General features: G+C 37.2%; 1 protein-coding gene across 1 annotated transcript in view; it reads left to right on the forward strand.

The window, feature by feature from the left end:
* Nucleotides 1-20,245, forward strand: part of ube2b (ubiquitin-conjugating enzyme E2B (RAD6 homolog)) — a 21,635-nt gene continuing 1,390 nt past the window's right edge. Inside the window, exons 1-5 of the mRNA XM_036587692.1 lie at nucleotides 1-176; nucleotides 1,322-1,402; nucleotides 2,321-2,346; nucleotides 3,225-3,314; nucleotides 7,485-7,573. Coding sequence (XP_036443585.1) covers nucleotides 133-176; nucleotides 1,322-1,402; nucleotides 2,321-2,346; nucleotides 3,225-3,314; nucleotides 7,485-7,573 — 330 coding nt within the window. The 5' untranslated portion in view covers nucleotides 1-132. The remainder of the gene's footprint in view (nucleotides 177-1,321; nucleotides 1,403-2,320; nucleotides 2,347-3,224; nucleotides 3,315-7,484; nucleotides 7,574-20,245) is intronic.

The following is a 20,245-nucleotide window of genomic DNA, read 5'->3' on the forward strand; positions in this document are numbered from 1 at the left end:
CGTACATGGTACATGACGTCACTGGTTGTTTGGAGGAGAAAAAGCACAGTAACAGCTAGCTAGCTCCGAATCGTCCCTTTATTTCCGACTCCTACACATTTTATGACTTAATATTTTCTGAAACCTTTAATCATGTCCACCCCAGCAAGAAGGCGACTAATGAGAGACTTCAAAAGGTGTGTAAAATATGTCTCAAGAGTGTTGTTTCTTCTTTCAGTGCAATCTGATTTATAGCTAAGCTAAATTAGCTAGCTATCAAGCTAACCTAGCTTGATAGGTAGCTAGATGTCTGCTAGATGTTGGCTGGTAAGTAGCTAGCTTGCAAGCTAGCACTTCCTTATCCGAGAATCTAAACCATGTTTTCTTCCTTGTGTTTATGTAGTTAGTTAGCTTATTATCTTTGTCACTCTTAGAATGCTTTATATATCCAGCAGTGGACCTTCAAACTGGGTGTGTTGGTTTCGAGCTAGCTAAATTAGCAGGCTAGTTCGGTTATCTCAATAACGTTAATAAAGGGAATGTCATTCGGCAGCTCAGCTGCTGCTCTGCAACCGAATATTATTACATACATATTAGCCACATTGCTAACTATCGAAGCAGTCTAGTGGCTGTAATGACATATGCTAGTCCAGATAGGAGATAACGTTATCAGCGGATTCGACATGTCATGTTTTTTTGTGTCAAACAAGATGCGTAGCTAAACCTGTGCCAACTCGTTCAACAATAGAAAACACGTGTTATTCAACCATGTTAAATAGCTAGGTTGTTTAGTTGAACGTGTATACTTTGATTCTTCATCCCTTCATATCCTCTGCAAGAGGATTAGTAAGTAGAAAAAAATATAATTATTTGGCTTTCTGTTCCCATAGAGGGATTCCATGGCTGAAAAGGTTATGTACAGTAGTCACAAGAGTTTTACTCTTTTGTACTGTAGTGTTTTGTAAAAAAAAAACAAAAAAAAACGTCATTTAAATTTTTTAATTTGTGGGTTTGGCTAACAGTTGGCAAGCTTAAAATTAACTGGCAGCCCTCAGGACCTTTTATAGAGGAATTTTACTGATGAAAACCAGGAATATATACTTTTATGTTTCTGTCTTTTGGCTGTTGTGCCAGAGCTGTGAAATCTATCTTGCTTTTACCAAGCTTTGACTGAGCTAATATACTGGAGTTCACTGCCATTTAGATTGTAGAAACTTGGCCACCATGGTAAAGGATATTCTACCTTACTATTGTTATAACCACAGGTAACACAGCAGGAGAATATGGTGGTGCTCCATATGCAGCTAACACAAGCATTTCCCTTCTTTTATAATGTACTCAGACTTCAAGAAGACCCACCAACTGGTGTGAGTGGCGCCCCATCAGAAAACAATATCATGCTGTGGAATGCAGTTATTTTTGGGTGAGTAGTGAAGGGTGTTTTTAATTAAACACTGTGCTGTACTGAAAAAAAGAAACATAACATATAGGGGGAAATGGAGGTAGAAGTCCCTGTTTAAGAACAATATCAATTTAATGTAAAAATGAACCATTTTGCACATGTTCAACATGTACGTAGATTGACACATAGCTATAGGAAATAAATTGGAACAGCAGCCAATTTTTTTACGGCACAAAATAAAAAAAAGGCATCTGATTTTTACAGAATTTATTTTTGAAGAATGTAAAAATAAGATATCACTTGACACATAAATTATATATCAAGTGTTTTTTTATTTTTGCATTCTTCAAAAATTGTGTTATTACATCACTAATGCTAGACAGACTGTCCAGGGTGTTTCCTGCTTTATGCCTAATGAGCGCTGGGATAGACTCCAGCACCCCCTGCGACCCAGGAGGAAAAGTGGATGCTAGACAGTCAGTGAAAGATCTGTGGAAAAAACCTTGTGTTGTTATGATGAAATTTTAAAAAATGCTAAAGGGGAGCTTTTACCCTTTGGCTGGGGGGACTTCTGGCCCCATAGATTAAACTTTGGGCCAAGAACTAAATTTCTTTTTAATTAGTTTGGGACATTCCTAATTAGTCAGTTTCCAGTTTCTCTCCTAATCATATTAAAAAAAACTTTTCTTGAACAACTTAATATAAATGCACAGGTCACTATAACCCAACATCAAAAAATGAGTTCAGCTGACCCCAAAAATATTCCTAGCAATGTTATTATCCATCATTTTCTAAGAAATGCGTACATCCAGATGAAATTTCAGAAACGGTGAGTAGCCATTCAGTTGTAATGAATAATGTGTTGGCATCCAATTAATGCCTGGTTATGCTTCAGGTATTTATTAGTTAAATTAATCGGTAAATATTCCTTTTTTTCAGGCCTGTGGGAACACCATTTGAGGATGGTAAGCCATTATACTGACAAATTAAAATTAAAATAGAAATTAGAAAGTACTGGTTTAGAGAACTGAGTTTGCCCAAAATCATGAATTTACTGTAGTATTCTGCTGTTGGACAAACTGAGTTCATGGTTAGAAGAACAAGGGATTCTATAAACAAATAATGAATTTGTTATATATTAAAATTGTGAGCAAATTTGATTGAAAACTGCGTAAAGTTTTCTTTCCTTTTTGGTTTATCTGTGTTGCCATGTTTAGCTCCCCAGTGATTTGAGTGTTCATGTTTGTGTCTCATATGTAAATTGTTTGCATTTGCTGGCATTTAGTAAATATTTTATCACCTTATCTTCTTTGGTCTTGTTCAGTTATAACTTAGAAATTAAGTTTATATGTATATAAGTAATAACGTATAAATCCAGATAGTAAATCAGTTCATAAAGGTGAAAAACACATATTAAAATGATGTGAAGTTTGAGATTGTATTACTATTCTACGGCAGCGCTGATTAGGAGAGATGTTTAATCCTTTTGGCAGTACATTTCAGCTGAGAATTCTGTATGCCTTGCATAAAGAAGTTGCACTTTAGCCAGATTGGCTATAACTCTTCTATCTTAGAGTTTATGTACATTGCCTTGGTAATGACCAAGGCAACCACAGGTGTAGAGTGTATCTGTTGTGTAAAAAAAAAAGTTAGTCTTATTTAACAAATGTGGAGTGCCCTTGAAAATGCATACTTTTCTTTGTATTGTGATTGTTTTATTAATTATCATTCAGTTTCTCATTAAATGTTTTGTCTATGTTAGAAATTTTGACTAAGCTAAGGATTAGTTTCTTTTATACTTGCCTACTACTCCATCTAATCTTAATTGTGTATCATCCCGCAGGTACATTTAAGCTTGTAATAGAATTTTCAGAAGAATATCCTAACAAGCCTCCTACAGTTCGGTTTATCTCCAAAATGTTCCACCCAAATGGTGAGTATTAATGAACAGTTTTTCTTTACAAAATCACATCTCTCTGAAGATTATTGAGAATGTATTATTAATATTTATGCTAAACGTTAAGGCCTGTTTAAACAGAATTTACTTTTGGTAGTTTGGGTCAAATTATATTACATTTTATGCAGTTTTTTTTTCCAAAATGTAATTTAACAGTGATGTATATTAACAATTAATTATACTATAGGATTGACAAATCCAGTTTTAGTAACTTTAGGCTATGTTCACACTGCAAGTAAAAGTAGCCAAATCCAGTCTTCCTCCGGGCTAAAGACCACTCAGCTTGTTATCAGCGCACAATTCAAAAGCCAGCATCCATTAAGGTATAGGGGTGCATTAGTGCACATGGCATGCTTTGCACATTTGTGAAGGCATCATTGATGCTGAACGTAATATACAGGTTTTGGCAACATATGCGGCCATCTAGACAACATCTTCTTCAGGGAAGGCCTTACTTATTTCAGCAAGACAACGTCAAACCACATTCTGCATGTATTACAACAGCACAGCTCTATAGTTTAAGAGTCTGGGGGCTAAACTGTCCTGCCTGCAGTCCAGACCTGTCACCATTGAAAACATTTGGCACATTATGAAATGAAAAAACTGCCAAGGAGACCCTGAAGTGTTGTGCAGCTGAAATCCCATATCAAACAATGGGAAAACAATTCACTTCCAAAACTACAGCAATTAGTGTCCTCAGTTTCCAAACACTTACAGTGTGTTGTTAAAAGAAGAGGTGATGCCACACATTGGCAAACATGCCCCTGTGCCCACTTTTTTGGAACGTGTTGCTGGTAAAATCGGCATATACTTTTCACTCAAAAATATACACAAAAGAATCTGAGCTTCCTTTCTCTGGTTGATCAGCTTTCACAACTAAAACAAGAATAGAAATTCAGCATTTTTTTTCACTTTGTTGAACCTGGTCATTTTAGGGTTTGTGTTTGAGGTTCAAAGTAGCAGATTGCACAGCTTATTTTCTAGAATCAAATGTGGTACTATTACTTGAACAACAAAGAGTACACTAACTTTGAAGTAAAGCTGATTTTCAAGAGCTGTTCATTTGATATCTTTCATTGGACAATGCCATGTTTGTTTACACTACCCATGCTTGTCTCGTCCTCGAACATGGAATACACAAAGCAGGAACCATTGTACCAGACATATTAATGACGTTGCTGTGTGGAGGGTGGTCAAGGGTCAGGTCCCATCCGTGCAAAATTCTGTCATGTGAAGGAAAAAAAGTTCATTCATCTTCAAAAAGTTTAAAACTAATTTGAGCCACTTTTACCTTCAGTGTGAACTTTTTTCTCTTAAATATGTTTTCAGCAATTAATCCAATCCACACACTAAAATCAGGTTACTTTCAAGAGAAGTTTAAAAATACACTGGGACTGCGCAGGCATCTGTGTTATTTGTCTCTGCTATGCATTGTAATGCTAGCTTTGTAAGAAAATAAATGCTGATTTGAATAAATGCTTTGGAATTTCAGCTTGCCTCACAGTGACTTGCTGCAGTAAAAAAACTAAATGACTGGACGTTAGCGTAAATCAGCTAAGTTAACTTCTGTACAGGTGAAGCGTCCCGGTGGTTAGCTGAATAATGAAACACCATAACAACGGAAAACGCCTTGTTTTTAAAGTGGAAAGCATGTGGACATGACTCTGAAAATCACTTGCAGTCTCCAGCAGGGAGCGCTAATAGCACGCATGTCGCCGTGAATCTGCAGCAGAAGCAGCTCATAAATGCACTTGTTTGCAATGATAAGTAGTTCTTATAAGTATCGTATTATTTAATATATGAGTTTTATTAAAGATTTTCATTAAAACAAATAATATAAAAACATGTAGACTAAAATATAATATAAATAAGGTAAAAGCTGCTGCATAACGTGTATTTGTTTTGGGATGGGTCGGGGAGGACGGGCAATATTATAGATAATCTCGATTTTTCTAGACTAGGAAATACTGTGTTAATTATTTTTAGATATTGCTTAGGCCTATTATTAACTCATAATTGAAACTGAGTGTGGTCCATAGTCTCATGCTTGTTGCCGATTGGTTACAGCACACATCAGTCTAAGTGACTGGAAAGAGAGAGTATCTGTGAAAATATGATTCCAAATAAAAAGCATTCTATCATTATGCACATTTCTACCAACTCATCAGAAATTAGACATACGTAAAATGATACATACATAAATTGAGTAGGCTGTGCTAAAACTTTCTTACTGTGAAAGATTTATAAGAAGGAAATAGCCCTTGGAAGTCAATATAAGAAATTATATACTGAAGTTTCAGAGGTTCTCAGCTTTCCATAGTCACTGTAACCAATCATCTTTATTGTTTTTTATTTAGTGCCAAGTAGGGGTGGGAATCTCTAGGCACCTCACAATTTGATTCGATTACGATTCAGAGGGCTGCGATGCGATTATAAAACGATTATCGATGCATCTCGATGCATCTTCTTTTTCTATATAGCATTTATATTTTCTCACTGTGTGAGCTCAAGTTTCGAGTTCAAGTTTCAAGTTTATTTGTCATTTGCACAACATGTCAGGACATTTATGCATTGAAATGCTTGTGGTGAGGCACAGGTAATCACTCTACAGAAAGTAAATAAGTAAAAATAAAATACAAGAAAAAACAACTGAAATATATTAAATATACACCAAATATATACAGAATGTAGAGACAATATACATTTTAAAGTGACTAAGTAACTCGGTGTTATTGTTATTTAAAGTGACTTAGTACTTTTAAAGCAAAGTATTTGTAATGATCCATAATGAATCTACTTCCAATATCTTTTTTTAATAAAACAAATGAAAGTGATGTGGCAAGTGAACTAGAAGGCTCTCATTCAGTGCTCTTGTTTGGAGCATAAGAAGCTGCTGCTACTCATCTGCGATAAAATGCGCAGTTACGGTGAAATAAGATCCAGTGGCAGTGGATGTCCACGCAGCACGTTACAGCTATTCTACCCGTTTTCTTTAGTGATTTTATAGCTTCGGTTTTGGTCTCGTTGTAGAGACGGGGGGGGATCGCTGTGTCAGTAAAGTATGAGACGTGACGTGTGCAACATAGCACGAAAGCCCTGTTTCGCAACGACTGAGAACCGGCGTGCAGACTGCAGGTCACAAAGCAGCGATGCGTTATTCGCATTTATAAGCACCGCACCTGGTTTCCTGATACGTTAAATCTGCAACGAGAGACTGTAACACACTAAAAAGTGGCGAAGCTGAAGTCAGCTTCTCTTTTGAATTCTCCCGTTCCACCTTAAATGGTGCCGTATTTACATTCGGTGCCTCAGTTAGAATTTAAGGTGGAACAGGTAAATTCGAACAAGAAGCTGGAGAATAAGAAGCGACTTCAGCCTCGTAAAACAGTCGAACCTTGAGAGACTTTTATCTGAACTACTTCTGAGGAAAAGTTTTCTGGTGGAGATGGGAGGAAAGCGGCTATAGCTGAGCTAAGCTAAAGCTTAAAGCAGAGCAAAGTCAGTCTGCGTTTTCGTTTATATTGTTTAGTCTATACTAGGACATTATCACATACTGAGACATACTGGACATTATTTGTTGTGGCTCCAAAGGTGGTTTGATTTTTGTTGAAAGGTCAAAATGTCTTTTCTTAACATTTGTGTTGTGATTCCTGACCTAACCTGGCTTTAATGCAGATGGCGCTGTCCACTTGTGTTTTTGTTATGTGCCGCCACAGACTTTCTGGGCGCTGCACTTCCGCACTTCCAAGTTCCGCCTTTTGCGTTCCGTAAACATTACATTATAAATTGAAAATTTAGAAAATCTATTTTTGACATTTGTGAATCGATTCAGAATCGTTCACGTCCGCATCGCGATGCATCTAAGAATCGAGTTTTTCCCGCACCCCTAGTGCCAAGAAAATGAAGTTGCTATTGTGTTTCTGAATTAGCCATTGTTTTGTTAATGTGTTTTGCATGTAGAGGCCTCTGTACCGCACACTGTTTTCAACAGTAAAAGAGTATACTGTACTAGAGTATGCTATAGGCAGTCAGCTATCTAACTTTGTATTAATACCAATAGCTGGCTGTGTCTTATGTGGCGGCCTATAACGTATGTACCTGTCATGCATTGTCAATTCTCACTGTTCTCATTGTTCAATCTAACAGTTTACGCAGATGGCAGTATATGTTTAGACATTCTTCAGAATCGCTGGAGTCCTACATATGATGTATCCTCTATTCTAACATCTATCCAGGTGAGTGATCATTTTTGGCAGCACCTTGTTGTATTATTATTTCCAAATAACATTTGGAAACACATCACCCACATCATGTTTGTCAGTGCTTCCTTTTAAAAAAGTACTGACAATAAACTGGTGAGTATTTACCATCGATTAAAGCATTATTAGGGTTCAAGCATGCAATGCATTGAACCCTATTGGAATTGTAAAGATTTTTGTTTTTGTTAGAGTTTTTCTTATTATTCTTCTTCTTCTTATTATTCTTTTTCTCCGATAAAACGAATCGCCCAGACCAAACCGTAAGTCCAACAGACATGAAACTTGAGCCCAATTGGCCTAAAGGGGGCGCTATTACGCAACACAACGCGTTTGGCCCTTTAACTCTTTCCCCAGATTTTTGACAGACAAGACACATTTTTTTCCTGATTCCTTGGGTCCAACAAAACAACTTTGTAATTTGGACCATTAAGCTCCGCCTACTTAGATTTTGAGCTAATTTGCATAATATACAAAACCTACTTTTGTGAACTAGTCCTACAGTTTTCATCCTATCCTCATGTATTTGGTGTCAAAAAATTCAGGACAGTCTGAACATCAATAATTATCCAGCACATTTTTAATTTTGTAAACAATATGGCTGCCATATGCAAAGTAATCCTTCTGGAAAAATTAAAACAATTCTTATTTAATTGAAAAATCTGTAACTCGAGAATCCTTCACCCAAAAAAATTGAAACTTGACAGGCTTATTCCTAAGGAGACTCTGAGGTACCCTATCATTTATTGTGCGCATAGGTCATTAGGGGGCACTGTAAATGCTACATAGCTGTTTCTCAGCATCCGTACATCCGATCAAGCTGAAATTTGCAAGTACCATCTATTACAAAGACTATACGTGAATCGTTAAGGACACCTCGAAATATTTAAATTTATGGCCACCATTGGCCAATAAGGTTTCAGCAGACATTTGACAGGCTTACCACCGGCCAATCCTCATGATACTTGACAATTGTCACTATCTCACCACCTTCTAATATCCTGTGAAGTTTCAAAATATTTGGCCACCGGGGGTGCTATTACTGAAAATCAAGCAGTGTTCCAAACCATTTTGTCATTATAAGTCTATTAAAAAGTGCATTTTTTTTTTTCAATCGTTAACTGTTTGAAAATAGAACTTTTCGAACTAGTCCGTGGAATTTTAAGCTACCTTCTCAAAAACGGTCTAGAAATACTCTGTAGCCTCTCTAGGTAAATAATTATCCAGCACATTTTCCATTTTTTGCTCATTATCATCTCCCTCCAGGACTTAATAATTGCGGCCATAGCATTGCTAGCTTTAATTGCTATAACTCATCAGTCTTTGGTCCGATCATCTCATAATTGTAGAGGTAACTGTAAATAGAGACTCTCGGCTTGCAAAATTTGATCCTGATTGGCCAATAGGGGGCGCTTTAGCACTCAAAAACACCTAAAATCTTTAAAAATGTTGTTCCAACAATCCTACAAAGTCTACAAATAAATAAGTGGTGTCTTCTGATTCAGTTCACTGATCTGAATAACTTTGTAATTACATGATATGTCATAAATTGTACTCCTTCTCTGGTATTTTGAATTATTCATTCAAAGACTACAGCTTATTATACCAAGGTCAAAAGGTCAGTCTGAACAAAACTTGGTGAACATCTTTGATGAATGTCCCTGATCAGTTTTCATAACATGTGGAGACCTTTGGACCAATTCTGACATACTTTCACTAAGGTCTTTTTTGCTAAAAGGACCCTTATGTCATGCTTATCCAAGCCTTTAACATGGAGAAACACAAAAAAGACAGAAAATTTACCATTACTCATGTATTCCTTCAAACCTTTGCAGATCAGTAAATTGAAATGTAAACATATATTAGGTTTAAAATCCTCTGCTCATTGTTCATGACAAATGAAGGCCTGTTGATGAACTCAGACTTCTTTTCAGCCTCTCTGCCTCGAAGGCCCAAACTGCGTTAGGCCTTATTAGGCCTATTTGGCTCAAAGTGCATGAGAGCTTCTTGTGCTTATGTGTGCTTGGACCCGCTCATTGCTGCTTGCGGCTATATTTATTAGGGTCCAAGCACACAGTGAGTAGGACCCTATTGTTTTTGTTAGAGTTTTTCTTATTATTATTATTAGGGTTCAAGCATGCAATGCATTGAACCCTATTGTAATTGTCAAGATTTTTCTTCATATTCTTTTTTTTTCTTCCCTGAAACGGAACGCACAGCCCAAACCGTAAGTCCTAGAGACTTGAAACTAGTCCTTCCCGCTACTCAGGTGCAAGGAATCAGCCCAGTCGGCCACAAGGGGGCGCTATAGCGCAGGAAAATCAGTTTTGCCTCATAACTCGTAAATCAGATTTTTACCAGCTAAGGCATGTTTTTTTCCTAGTTCCTTAGGTACAAACAAACAACTTTGCCATTTGGACCATTTAGTTCCGCCCATGTAGATTTTTCGCAATATTGCAAATCATGCGAAATCTACTTTTGCGACCTAGTCCTACAATTTTTGGTGTCAAAAAATTCAGAAGAGCCTGAAGGTCAATAATTATCAAAAATATATTTGTTTTCTAAACAACATGGCTGCCATATGCAAATGAATCCTTCTGGATAAATTCAAATTAATTCAGAATTAACTTAAAATTCTGTAACTCGACAATCCCCTAGCCAAAAAAATTTCAAACTTGACAGACACATTTGGGAGAAGATTCTGAGGTAGCCATTCAATTTTTATGCGCATATCTGATTAGGGGGCGGAGTTAATGCTACATGGCTGTTTCTCAGCATCCGTACATCCGATTAAGCTGAAACTTTGCAATCAGCATCTACTGGCCATACTATAAGTGATCGTTTAAGGACAGTTTGGTACATCGAAATTTGTGGTTGCCATCGGCCAATCAGTATTTAGCAGGCTTTTGACAGGCTTAACATTGACCAATCATCATGAAACTTGAATGATGTCTACATGTACCCACCTCCTAACAAATATTCAAGTTTCAAAAGATTTGACCACTAGGGGGCGCTATTCATAAAAATAAAGTTATTATTATGTCATTACTATATTATTACAGTTTTGACTCAAAACCCATATGAATCCATTGTGGTACGTTATCCCAAACAATTTTGCAAATACATGTTTATTAAAAAACTGCGTAGTTTTTTGTAATCGTCAACTGTTCAAAAACCATACTTTTCGAACTAGTCTCTGGATTTTGATCCAAACTTTTCAAAGTTGGTCTGGCATCACTCTTTGGCATGTGTAGGTAAATAATTATCAAAAACATTAATTTTTTACTCACTGTGGTATGCAATAATCAATTAATTGCTGCGGCCATTGCATTGCTAGCTTGATGTGCTCCAACTCAACAGCCATTGGTCAGATCATCTCCAAACTTTGAGGATTTATACAAATCAAGACTCTAATGGAGTATGCCAGTTGTGGCCCAGATTGGCCTTTAGGGGGCGCTTTAGCACTCAAAAACACTTAAAAACAATTAAAATGCTATTACAATGTTATTACAAAGTCGACAGATAAACAATTGGTGCCATACGACTCAGTTCACTTAAGTGAATAACTTTCTAATTACATGTTTTGTCAGAAATTGTACTGTTTGTCTGGTATTTTGGCTTATTAATTCGAAGACTACATTATACAAAGGCTTATTATACAAAGGTCAAAAGGTCAATCTGACCAAAACTTTGTAAACATCTTTGGATATGGTCCCTGATCAGTCCACTTACTTTTAGCCCCACCCACTTAGTTTTTGAGCTAATTTGCATAATGTGAAAAACCTATTCTTTCGAACTAGTCTCTGGATTTTTGGCCAATTTTCATCAAATTAGTACCCTATGATTCAGAAGACACTGATGGTAAATAATTATCAAAAACATTTTGACTGTTCCACTCAATGTATTGAGGATCAATCAATTAATTACTGCAAACATGGCATTGCAGGCTTGATTTGCTATAACTCAACGTCAATGGTCAGATCGTGTGCAAACTTATATTTACATATTTAAGGATATTTACATATTTAGACTTCAATGGTGTCTGCCAATTCTGGTCCAATGTTATTACAAAGTCGACATATAAACAATTGGTGCCATGTGACTCAGTTCACTCACTTGAACAACTTTCTAATTACATGTTATGTCAAAAATTGAACTGCTTGTCTTTTATTTTGGCTTATTCATTCAAAGATTTCACTATACAAAGACTTGTTATACAAAGACTTGAGGGCTTTTTAGGCCTAATATAATAAAAGGCTTCAGGCCTTTTTAGGCCTAATGGGCTAAACCAAAAGCTTGAGGCCTTTTTAGGCCTAATGGGCTAAACCTGCAGAAGGGCCTATGCTGCTGTTGCATGCTTGAACCCGCTCATTGCCGCTTGCGGCTATATTTATTATTAGGGTCCAAGCACGCAGTGCGTAGGACCCTATTGTTTTTGCTCGGATTTTTCTTCTTCTTAGGGTTCAAGCATGCAATGCATTGAACCCTATTGTAATTGTCAAGATTTTTCTTATTATTCTTTTTCCGCCCTGAAACGGAATGCACAGCCCAAACCATAAGTCCTAGAGACACCAAACTTGGTCAATAGGTAGTACTCCCTCCCGCTACCCAGGCGCAAGGAATCAGCCCAGTTGGCCACAAGGGGGCGCTATAGCGCAGGTCAATGCGTTTGGGTCTATAACTCCTAAACCAGATTTTTGCCAGCTAAGGCATATTTTTTTCCTGGTTCCTTGGGTCCAACCAAACAACTTTGTCATTTGGACTGTTTAGCTCTGCCCACTTAGATTTTGAGCTAATTTGCATAATATGCGAAACCTACTTTTGCGAACTAGTCCTACAATTTTTGCCCCATCCTCAAATAATTGGTGTCAAAAAATTCAGAAGACCCTGAACCTCTATAATTATCAAAAACATTTTGACTTTTCTAAACAACATGGCTGTCATATGCAAATGAACCCTTCTGGATAAATTCAAAATAATTCAGAATTAATTTAAAATTCGGTAACTCGACAACATTTCAGCCAAAAAATTTCAAACTTGACAGACACATTTGGGAGAAGATTCTGAGGTAGCCATTCGATTTTTGTGCGCATATGTCTTTAGGGGGCGGAGTTAATGCTACATGGCTGTTTCTCAGCATCCGTACATCCGATCAGGCTGAAACTTTGCAGATACCATCTGTTGGCCATACTATAAGTGAATCCCTAAGGACAATTTGATTCATTGAAGTATATCGTCGCCATCGGCCAATCAGCATTTAGAAGGCTTTTGACAGGCTTAACATTGACCAATCATCATGAAACTTGAATGATCTCTACATATAGCCACTTTCTAACAACCAATCAAGTTTGAAAAAATTGACCACTGGGGGGCACTATTCATAAAAATTGACATTACATATTATTACTGTTTTATTATAAGTTTGCTTGAACATCATTGTGTATCATATGTAGTACGTCATTCCAAACATTTGCATTTTGCAAATGCATATTTATTACAAAACTGCATAGTTTTTTTTGTAATCGGTAACTGTTTAAAAAGCCTACTTTTCGAACTAGTCCCTGGATAGGGATCCAATCTTTTCGAACTTGGTCTGGAAAAATTCTTTGGCATGTGTAGGTAAATAATTATCAAAAACATTTTGACTTTTCTACTCAGGGTCGTGTGGGTCAATCAATTAATTAATGTGACCATGGCATTGTTAGCTTGATTAGCTATAACTCAACAGTCATTGGTCAGATCATGTCCAAACTTTAAGGACTTTTACATATTTGGACTCTAATGGTGTCTGCCAATTTTGGTCCAGATTGGCCTTTAGGGGGTGCACTCAAAAACACTTAAAAATCAATTAAAATGTTATTACAATGTTATTACAAGGTCGACAGATAAACAATTGGTGCCATACGACTCAGGTCATGCACATGAACAACTTTGTCAGTACATGTTCTGTCACACATTGTACTGTTTGTCTGGTATTTTGGCTTATTCATTTGAAGACTACATTATACGAAGGCTTATTATACAAAGGTCAAAAGGTCAATCTGACCAAAACTTGGTAAACATCTTTGGATATGGTCCCTGATCATGAATCATACCATATTGTGGCCTTTTCACTAATTCTGACCCACTTTCACTGAGCTCATACTTTACTTTAGTCCTATGTTTCAACTTTTCATCTTTTTCAACTTTACCCATAATTTTGCCTGTAACTTTTCATCAGAGTGAGATAGAGAATTCTTTGTTCTGCTGATTCCTTGCGATGTGCTGAACAAGTGCATCCCCAGTCACTTTTAGCCCCACCCGCTTAGTTTTTGAGCTAATTTGCATAATGTGGAAAACCTATTCTTGCGAACTAGTCTCAGGATTTTTTGCCAATTATCATCAAATTAGTATCTTAAGATTCAGAAGACACTGATCCTCAATAACTATCAAAAACATTTTGACTGTTCCACTGAGTGTATTTGAGAATCAATCAATTAATTACTGCAAACATGGCATTGCTAGCTTGATTTACTATAACTCAACAGTCATTGGTCAGATCATCTCCAAACTTTACGGATATTTACACATCTAGACTTGAATGGTGTATGCCAATTTTAGTCCAGATTGGCCTTTAGGGGGCGCTTTAGCACTCAAAAACAGTTAAAAATCAACGAAAATGCTATTACAATGTTATTACAAGGTCCACATATAAACAATTGGTGCCATGTGACTCAGTTCACTCACATGGACAACTTTCTAATTACATGTTATGTCAAAAATTGAACTGCTTGTCTTTTATTTTGGTTTATTCATTCAAAGATTTCACTATACAAAGGCTTATTATACAAAGGTCAAAAGGTCATTCTGACCAAAACTTAGTGAACGTCTTTGGATATGGTCCCTGATCAAGAATGATACCATACTGTGGCCTTTTCACTAATTCTGACCCACTTTGACTGAGCTCCTCACACCAGTAGGGCCTCTTATGAGTGCATTGGGCCTCATTATGGCTTACATCAAATCAATGGCTTAAATATAGAACCAATCCACTGTGCAAGTGCAACTTCTTGGATGTTCTACAAACCAGTGTAGATCAGTACATATGAATGCAAACCTATAATGTGTTTAAAACACGACTGCTTCTTGTTTATGGCAACTGAAGGCCTTTTGATGAAGTGACTTCCTATCAGTTCTGTTCATTCGGCCTATGAATAAGACCCTCAGCTTGAGGGCTTTTTAGGTCTAATGGACTAAACGAAAAGCTTGAGGCCTTCTTAGGCCTAATGGGCTAAACGAAAAGCTTGAGGCCTTTTAGGCCTAATGGGCTAAACCAAAAGCTTGAGGCCTTCTTAGGCCTAATGGGCTAAACAAAAAGCTTGAGGCCTTTTAGGCCTAATGGGCTAAACCAAAAGCTTGAGGCCTTTTAGGCCTAATGGGCTAAACGAAAAGCTTGAGGCCTTTTTAGGCCTAATGAGCTAAATCTGCAGAAGGGCCCGTACTGCTGTTGCATGCTTGAACCCGCTCATTGCTGCTTGCGGCTATATCTATTATTATTAGGGTTCAAGCATGCAATGCATTGAACCCTATTGAAATTGTCAAGATTTTTCTTCTTCTTCTTCTTCTTCTTCTTTTTCTCCTGAAAAACGTGTTGTGGAGAACAGACCGTAAGACCTAGAGACACCAAACTTGGTGGGTAGATGTAGTTTGCATCTCGTAGTGTGCATCTCGCCAGACAACAAAAATGACCCCGATTGGCCAAATGGGGGCGCTATAGAGCATCAAAACACGTTTTGCTTCATAACTTCTACACCATGATGTGTAGAGACAAAATTCTTTTTTTTGCCTGATTCCTTGGGTCAAGCCAAACAACGTTGCAATTTGGACCATTTAGCTCTGCCCACTTAGATTTTTTGCTAATTTGCATAATATGCAATACCTACTTTTGCGAACTAGTTCTAGGGTTTTCACTCAATCCTCATGTGTCTGGTATCAAAAAATTCAGAAGAGTCTGAACCTCAATAATTATCAAAAAAATGTTGACTTTTTAAACAATATGGCTGCCACATGCTAATGAACCCTTCTGAAATAGCTCATAATTCATTTAAAACTCTATAAGAGGAAAATGCGTCTGCCTTAAACATTGAAACTTGACATGCACATTTATGACCAGATTCATACTATAAGTGAATGTTGAAGGACAATCTGATTTATTGAAATCTATGGCCGCCATCAGCCAATCAGCATTCAGCAGGCTTTTGACAGGCTTAACATTGACCAATCATGACGAAACTTGAACGGTGTCTACATCTAGCCCCTTTCTAACAACAAGTTTCAACAGATTTGGCCACTGGGGGGCGCTATTCATAAAAAATCATATATTATTACATGATATAAACATATTATTACTATTTTTGACCCAAGCTCTGTATGAATCTTATGTAGTACAGTATGCCAAACAATTTTACCATTGTATGTTTATTATAAAAATGCATAGTTTTTTTGTAATCCTTAACTCTTTGAAAACCATGCTTTTCGAACTAGTCTCTGAGTTTTGATCCAAACTTCTCGAATTTGGTCTAGAAATACTCTGTGGCCTCTCTAGGTAAATAATTATCAAAAAAATATTGACTTTTTCACTCGACCTGGTGTTGCTCCATCAATACATCACTGCGGCCATGGCATAGCTAGCTTGATTTGCTATAACTCATCAGTCTTTGGTTGTATCATCTCAAAAGTTTGAGTACTTACATATATTGAGACTAGGTGTGCAAAATTTGGTCCAGATATGACATTTAGAGGGCGCCTTAGCTGTCAAAAACCCCAAAAATCATTAAAGATGCTATTACAGTGTTATTACAAAGTCTACAGATAAACACATGGTGCCATTTGATTCAGTTCACTGATCTGAATACCTTTGTAATTACATGTTTTGTCAAATATTTCACTCCTTGTGTATTATTTTGAATTATTCCTTCAACAATTACAGCTTATTATACTAAGGTCAAAAGGTCAATCAGAACATAACTCAGTGAACAGCTTTGATCAAGTTCCCTGATCAATTATCATAACGTGGAGACCTTTTGACCAATTCTAAACCACTTTCAGTGAGCTCCTCTGTGCCAAAAGGGCCCCTTATGAGTGCACTGGGTCTCATTATGGCCTGATTATCAAAGCCTTAAACATGGAGAAACAAAACCCCTTGCAAACACAACTATGACAGATATTTTACCATTGCTCATGTATATTTGACATCTATGTTGATAATCCTTTGCATGTTCTACAAACCTTTGTAGATCAGTCCATAGAAATGTAAACATATGTTGAAAGTAAAATGGTTCATGACAAATGAAGGCCTTCTGATAAACTCATTTCAGCCTCTATGCCTATAAGACCCAAACTGCATGAGGCCTGATTAGGCCTATTTGGCTCAAAGTGCATGAGAGCTTCTTGTGCTTATGTGTGCTTGGACCCGCTCATTGCCGCTTGCGGCTATATTTATTATTCTTTTCTTCCCTGAAACGAAACGCACAGCCCAAACCGTAAGTCCTAGAGACTTGAAACTTGATCAATAGGTAGTAGTCCCTCCCGCTACTCAGGCGCAAGAAATCAGCCCAGTCGGCTACAGCGCAGGTCAGCGCGTTTTGGCCTATAACTCCTAAACCAGCTATTTGCCAGATAAGCCATATTTTTTTCCTAGTTCCTTGGATCCAAATAAACCTTTTGGCTATTTTGATTATTTAGCTCCGCCCACTTAGATTTTTCGCAATACTGCAAAATATGCGAAACCTACTTTTGCAAACTAGTCCTACAATTTTCAGCCGATCCTCATCAATTTGGTGTCAAAAAATTCAGAAGAGCCTCAAGGTCAAAAATCCTCAAAAACATTTTAAGTTTTCCATACAACATGGCTGCCATATGCAAATGAACCCCTCTGGATAAATTCAAAATAATTCAGAATTAATTAAAAAATCTGTAACTCAAGAATCCTTCAGCCAAAAAATTTCAAACTTCACAGGCCATGTTAGTAGCCCATACTGAGGTAGCCATTCGATTTTTGTGCGCATAAGTAATTAGGGGCGGAGCAACAAAAACAGGGCATTTTCTCTGCATCCGATCAAGCTGAAACTTTGCATGCAGCATCAACGCGCCAGACTAGTGTGGATTTAAGGACATTTGGATACATCAAAATTTGTGGTCGCCATCGACCAATAAGCATTCAGCAAGCTATTTGACAGGCTTAACATTGACCAGTCATGACGAAACTTGACTGGTGTCTATATGTAGTCACTTTCTAACAAGCAGTCGAGTTTCAAAAGATTTGACCACTGGGGGGGGTGCTATTTCAAAAATTTACATGTTATTACATGATATTACTATATTATTAAAATTTTCATCAAGATCCTATTGTATTACAGTTTGACAAACAATTTTGCAAATACATGTTATTACAAAACTGTATAGTTTTTTTTGTAATCGATAACTATTTGAAAACCATACTTTTCGAACTAGTCTCTGAATTTTGATCCAATCTTTTCAAAGTTGGTCTGGAACAATTCTTTGGCATCTCTAGGTAAATAATTATCAAAAACATGTTGACTTTTCTACTCAGGGTCGTGTGTATCAATCACTCAATTCCTGCATGCATGGCATTTCTAGCTTGATTAGCTATAACTCATCAGTCATTGGTCACATCATCTCCAAACTTTGAATATTTATACAAATTGAGAGACTAATGGTGTTTGCCAAGTTTGGTCCAGATTGGCCTTTGGGGGCGCTTCAGCACTCAAAAACACTGAAAAATCAATAAAAATGCTATTACAATGTTATTACAAGGTCGACATATAAACAATTGGTGCCATGTGACTCAGTCCATTAAGATGAACAACTTTCTAATTACATGTTATGTCAAAAAATTGCACTGCTTGTCTTCTATTTTGGCTTATTCATTCAAAGATTTCACTATATAAAGGCTTATTATACAAAGGCTTGAGGCCTTTTTAGGCCTAATATAATAAAAGGCTTGAGGCCTTTTTTAGGCCTAATGGGCTAAACCAAAAGCTTGAGGCCTTTTTAGGCCTAATGGGCTAAACCAAAAGCTTGAGGCCTTTTTAGGCCTAATGGGCTAAACCTGCAGAAGGGCCCATGCTGCTGTTGCATGCTTGAACCCGCTCATTGCCGCTCGCGGCTATATTTATTATTCTTTTTCCGGCCTGAAACGGAACGCACAGCCCAAACTGTAAGTCCTAGAGATACCAAACTTGATCAATAGGTAGTAGTCCCTCCTGCTACTCAGGCGCAAGGAATCAGCCCAGTCGGCCACAAGGGGGCGCTATAGCGCAGAAAAAATCAGTTTTGCCTCATAACTCGTAAATCAGATTTTTACCAGCTAAGGCATGTTTTTTTCCTAGTTCCTTGGGTACAAACAAACAACTTTGCCATTTGGACCATTTAGTTCCGCCCACGTAGATTTTTCGCAATATTGCAAATCATGCGAAACCTACTTTTGCGACCTAGTCCTACAATTTTTGACTGATCCTCATCTATTTGGTGTCAAAAAATTCAGAAGAGCCTGAAGGTCAAAAATTATCAAAAACATTTTGAGTTTTCCATACAGCATGACTGCCATATGCAAATGAATCCTTCTGGATGAATTCAATATAATTCAGAATTAATTTAAAAATCTGTAACTCGAGTCCTTCAGTCAAAAAATTTCAAACTTTACAGGCCTATTCAGTAGCTTATTCTGAGGTAGCCAGTCGATTTTTGTGCACATATGTAATCAGGGGGCGGCATTTTCTCTGCAGCCGTACATCCGATCAAGCTCAAACTTTGCATGCCGCATTCTCTGGCCAGTCTACAAATCCCGCTCTAAGGACAATTGGATACATGGAAATTTGCGGCCACCATAGGCCAAAAAGTATTCAGCAGGCCTTTTGACAGGCTTATCATTGACCGATCATGATGAAACTTGAATGGTGTCTACAAGTTCACACTTCCTAACCACCAGTCAAGTTTCAAAAGATTTGACTGACTATATTTAACATTTGTGTTTGTCTTTTTTGTGTCACATTTGGTAGGTTAGCGAAATTGTTTCTGATATTATCTGTATAATATAACAATAAACAGCTTATAATAAAGAACACACAAGCATTTGCTGGGCATGACCAGTCAGGCTGTGTCCAGTGACATTCCTAGATCCCATGGATTCAGTGGACTTCAGTCCATCCTCTTTCCTCTCACCCTCATACATTTACCATCAACCTGTTTTCCTGGAAATTGTAAAGCTGTATCCCTTAATGATCCATTGTCCTTTAATGGTAAAGCACTGGAACTCCCCTGGCCTTTTTCCTACAAATTTCACTGTAGTCTGGTGGGCCACGTAAAAATAACCATATCAAACTTAACATCTCACTGACAATACATACAGAGACTCTTGCAATGCCTTTAACTCGTCATGTCTACTGCCAGAGTAGTTACGACGTTAACGTTTAACATACTAAGAAGTTTTCTATTACTACAAAGACAGAATCTTGCTGCAAAAGAAGCATGATGCTGCCTTTGTCAGAACGAACATCTTTATGGAAACACATGATCAGAGTAGTAATAAAAAAACACTGAATGTGAAGTATGTTCCTGTATATATTTTGCTTGTTTAAAAAGGTCATTTGA

This window comes from Colossoma macropomum, unplaced genomic scaffold, assembly GCF_904425465.1.
Source record: "Colossoma macropomum unplaced genomic scaffold, Colossoma_macropomum, whole genome shotgun sequence".
In the NCBI taxonomy this organism is placed as follows: domain Eukaryota; kingdom Metazoa; phylum Chordata; class Actinopteri; order Characiformes; family Serrasalmidae; genus Colossoma; species Colossoma macropomum.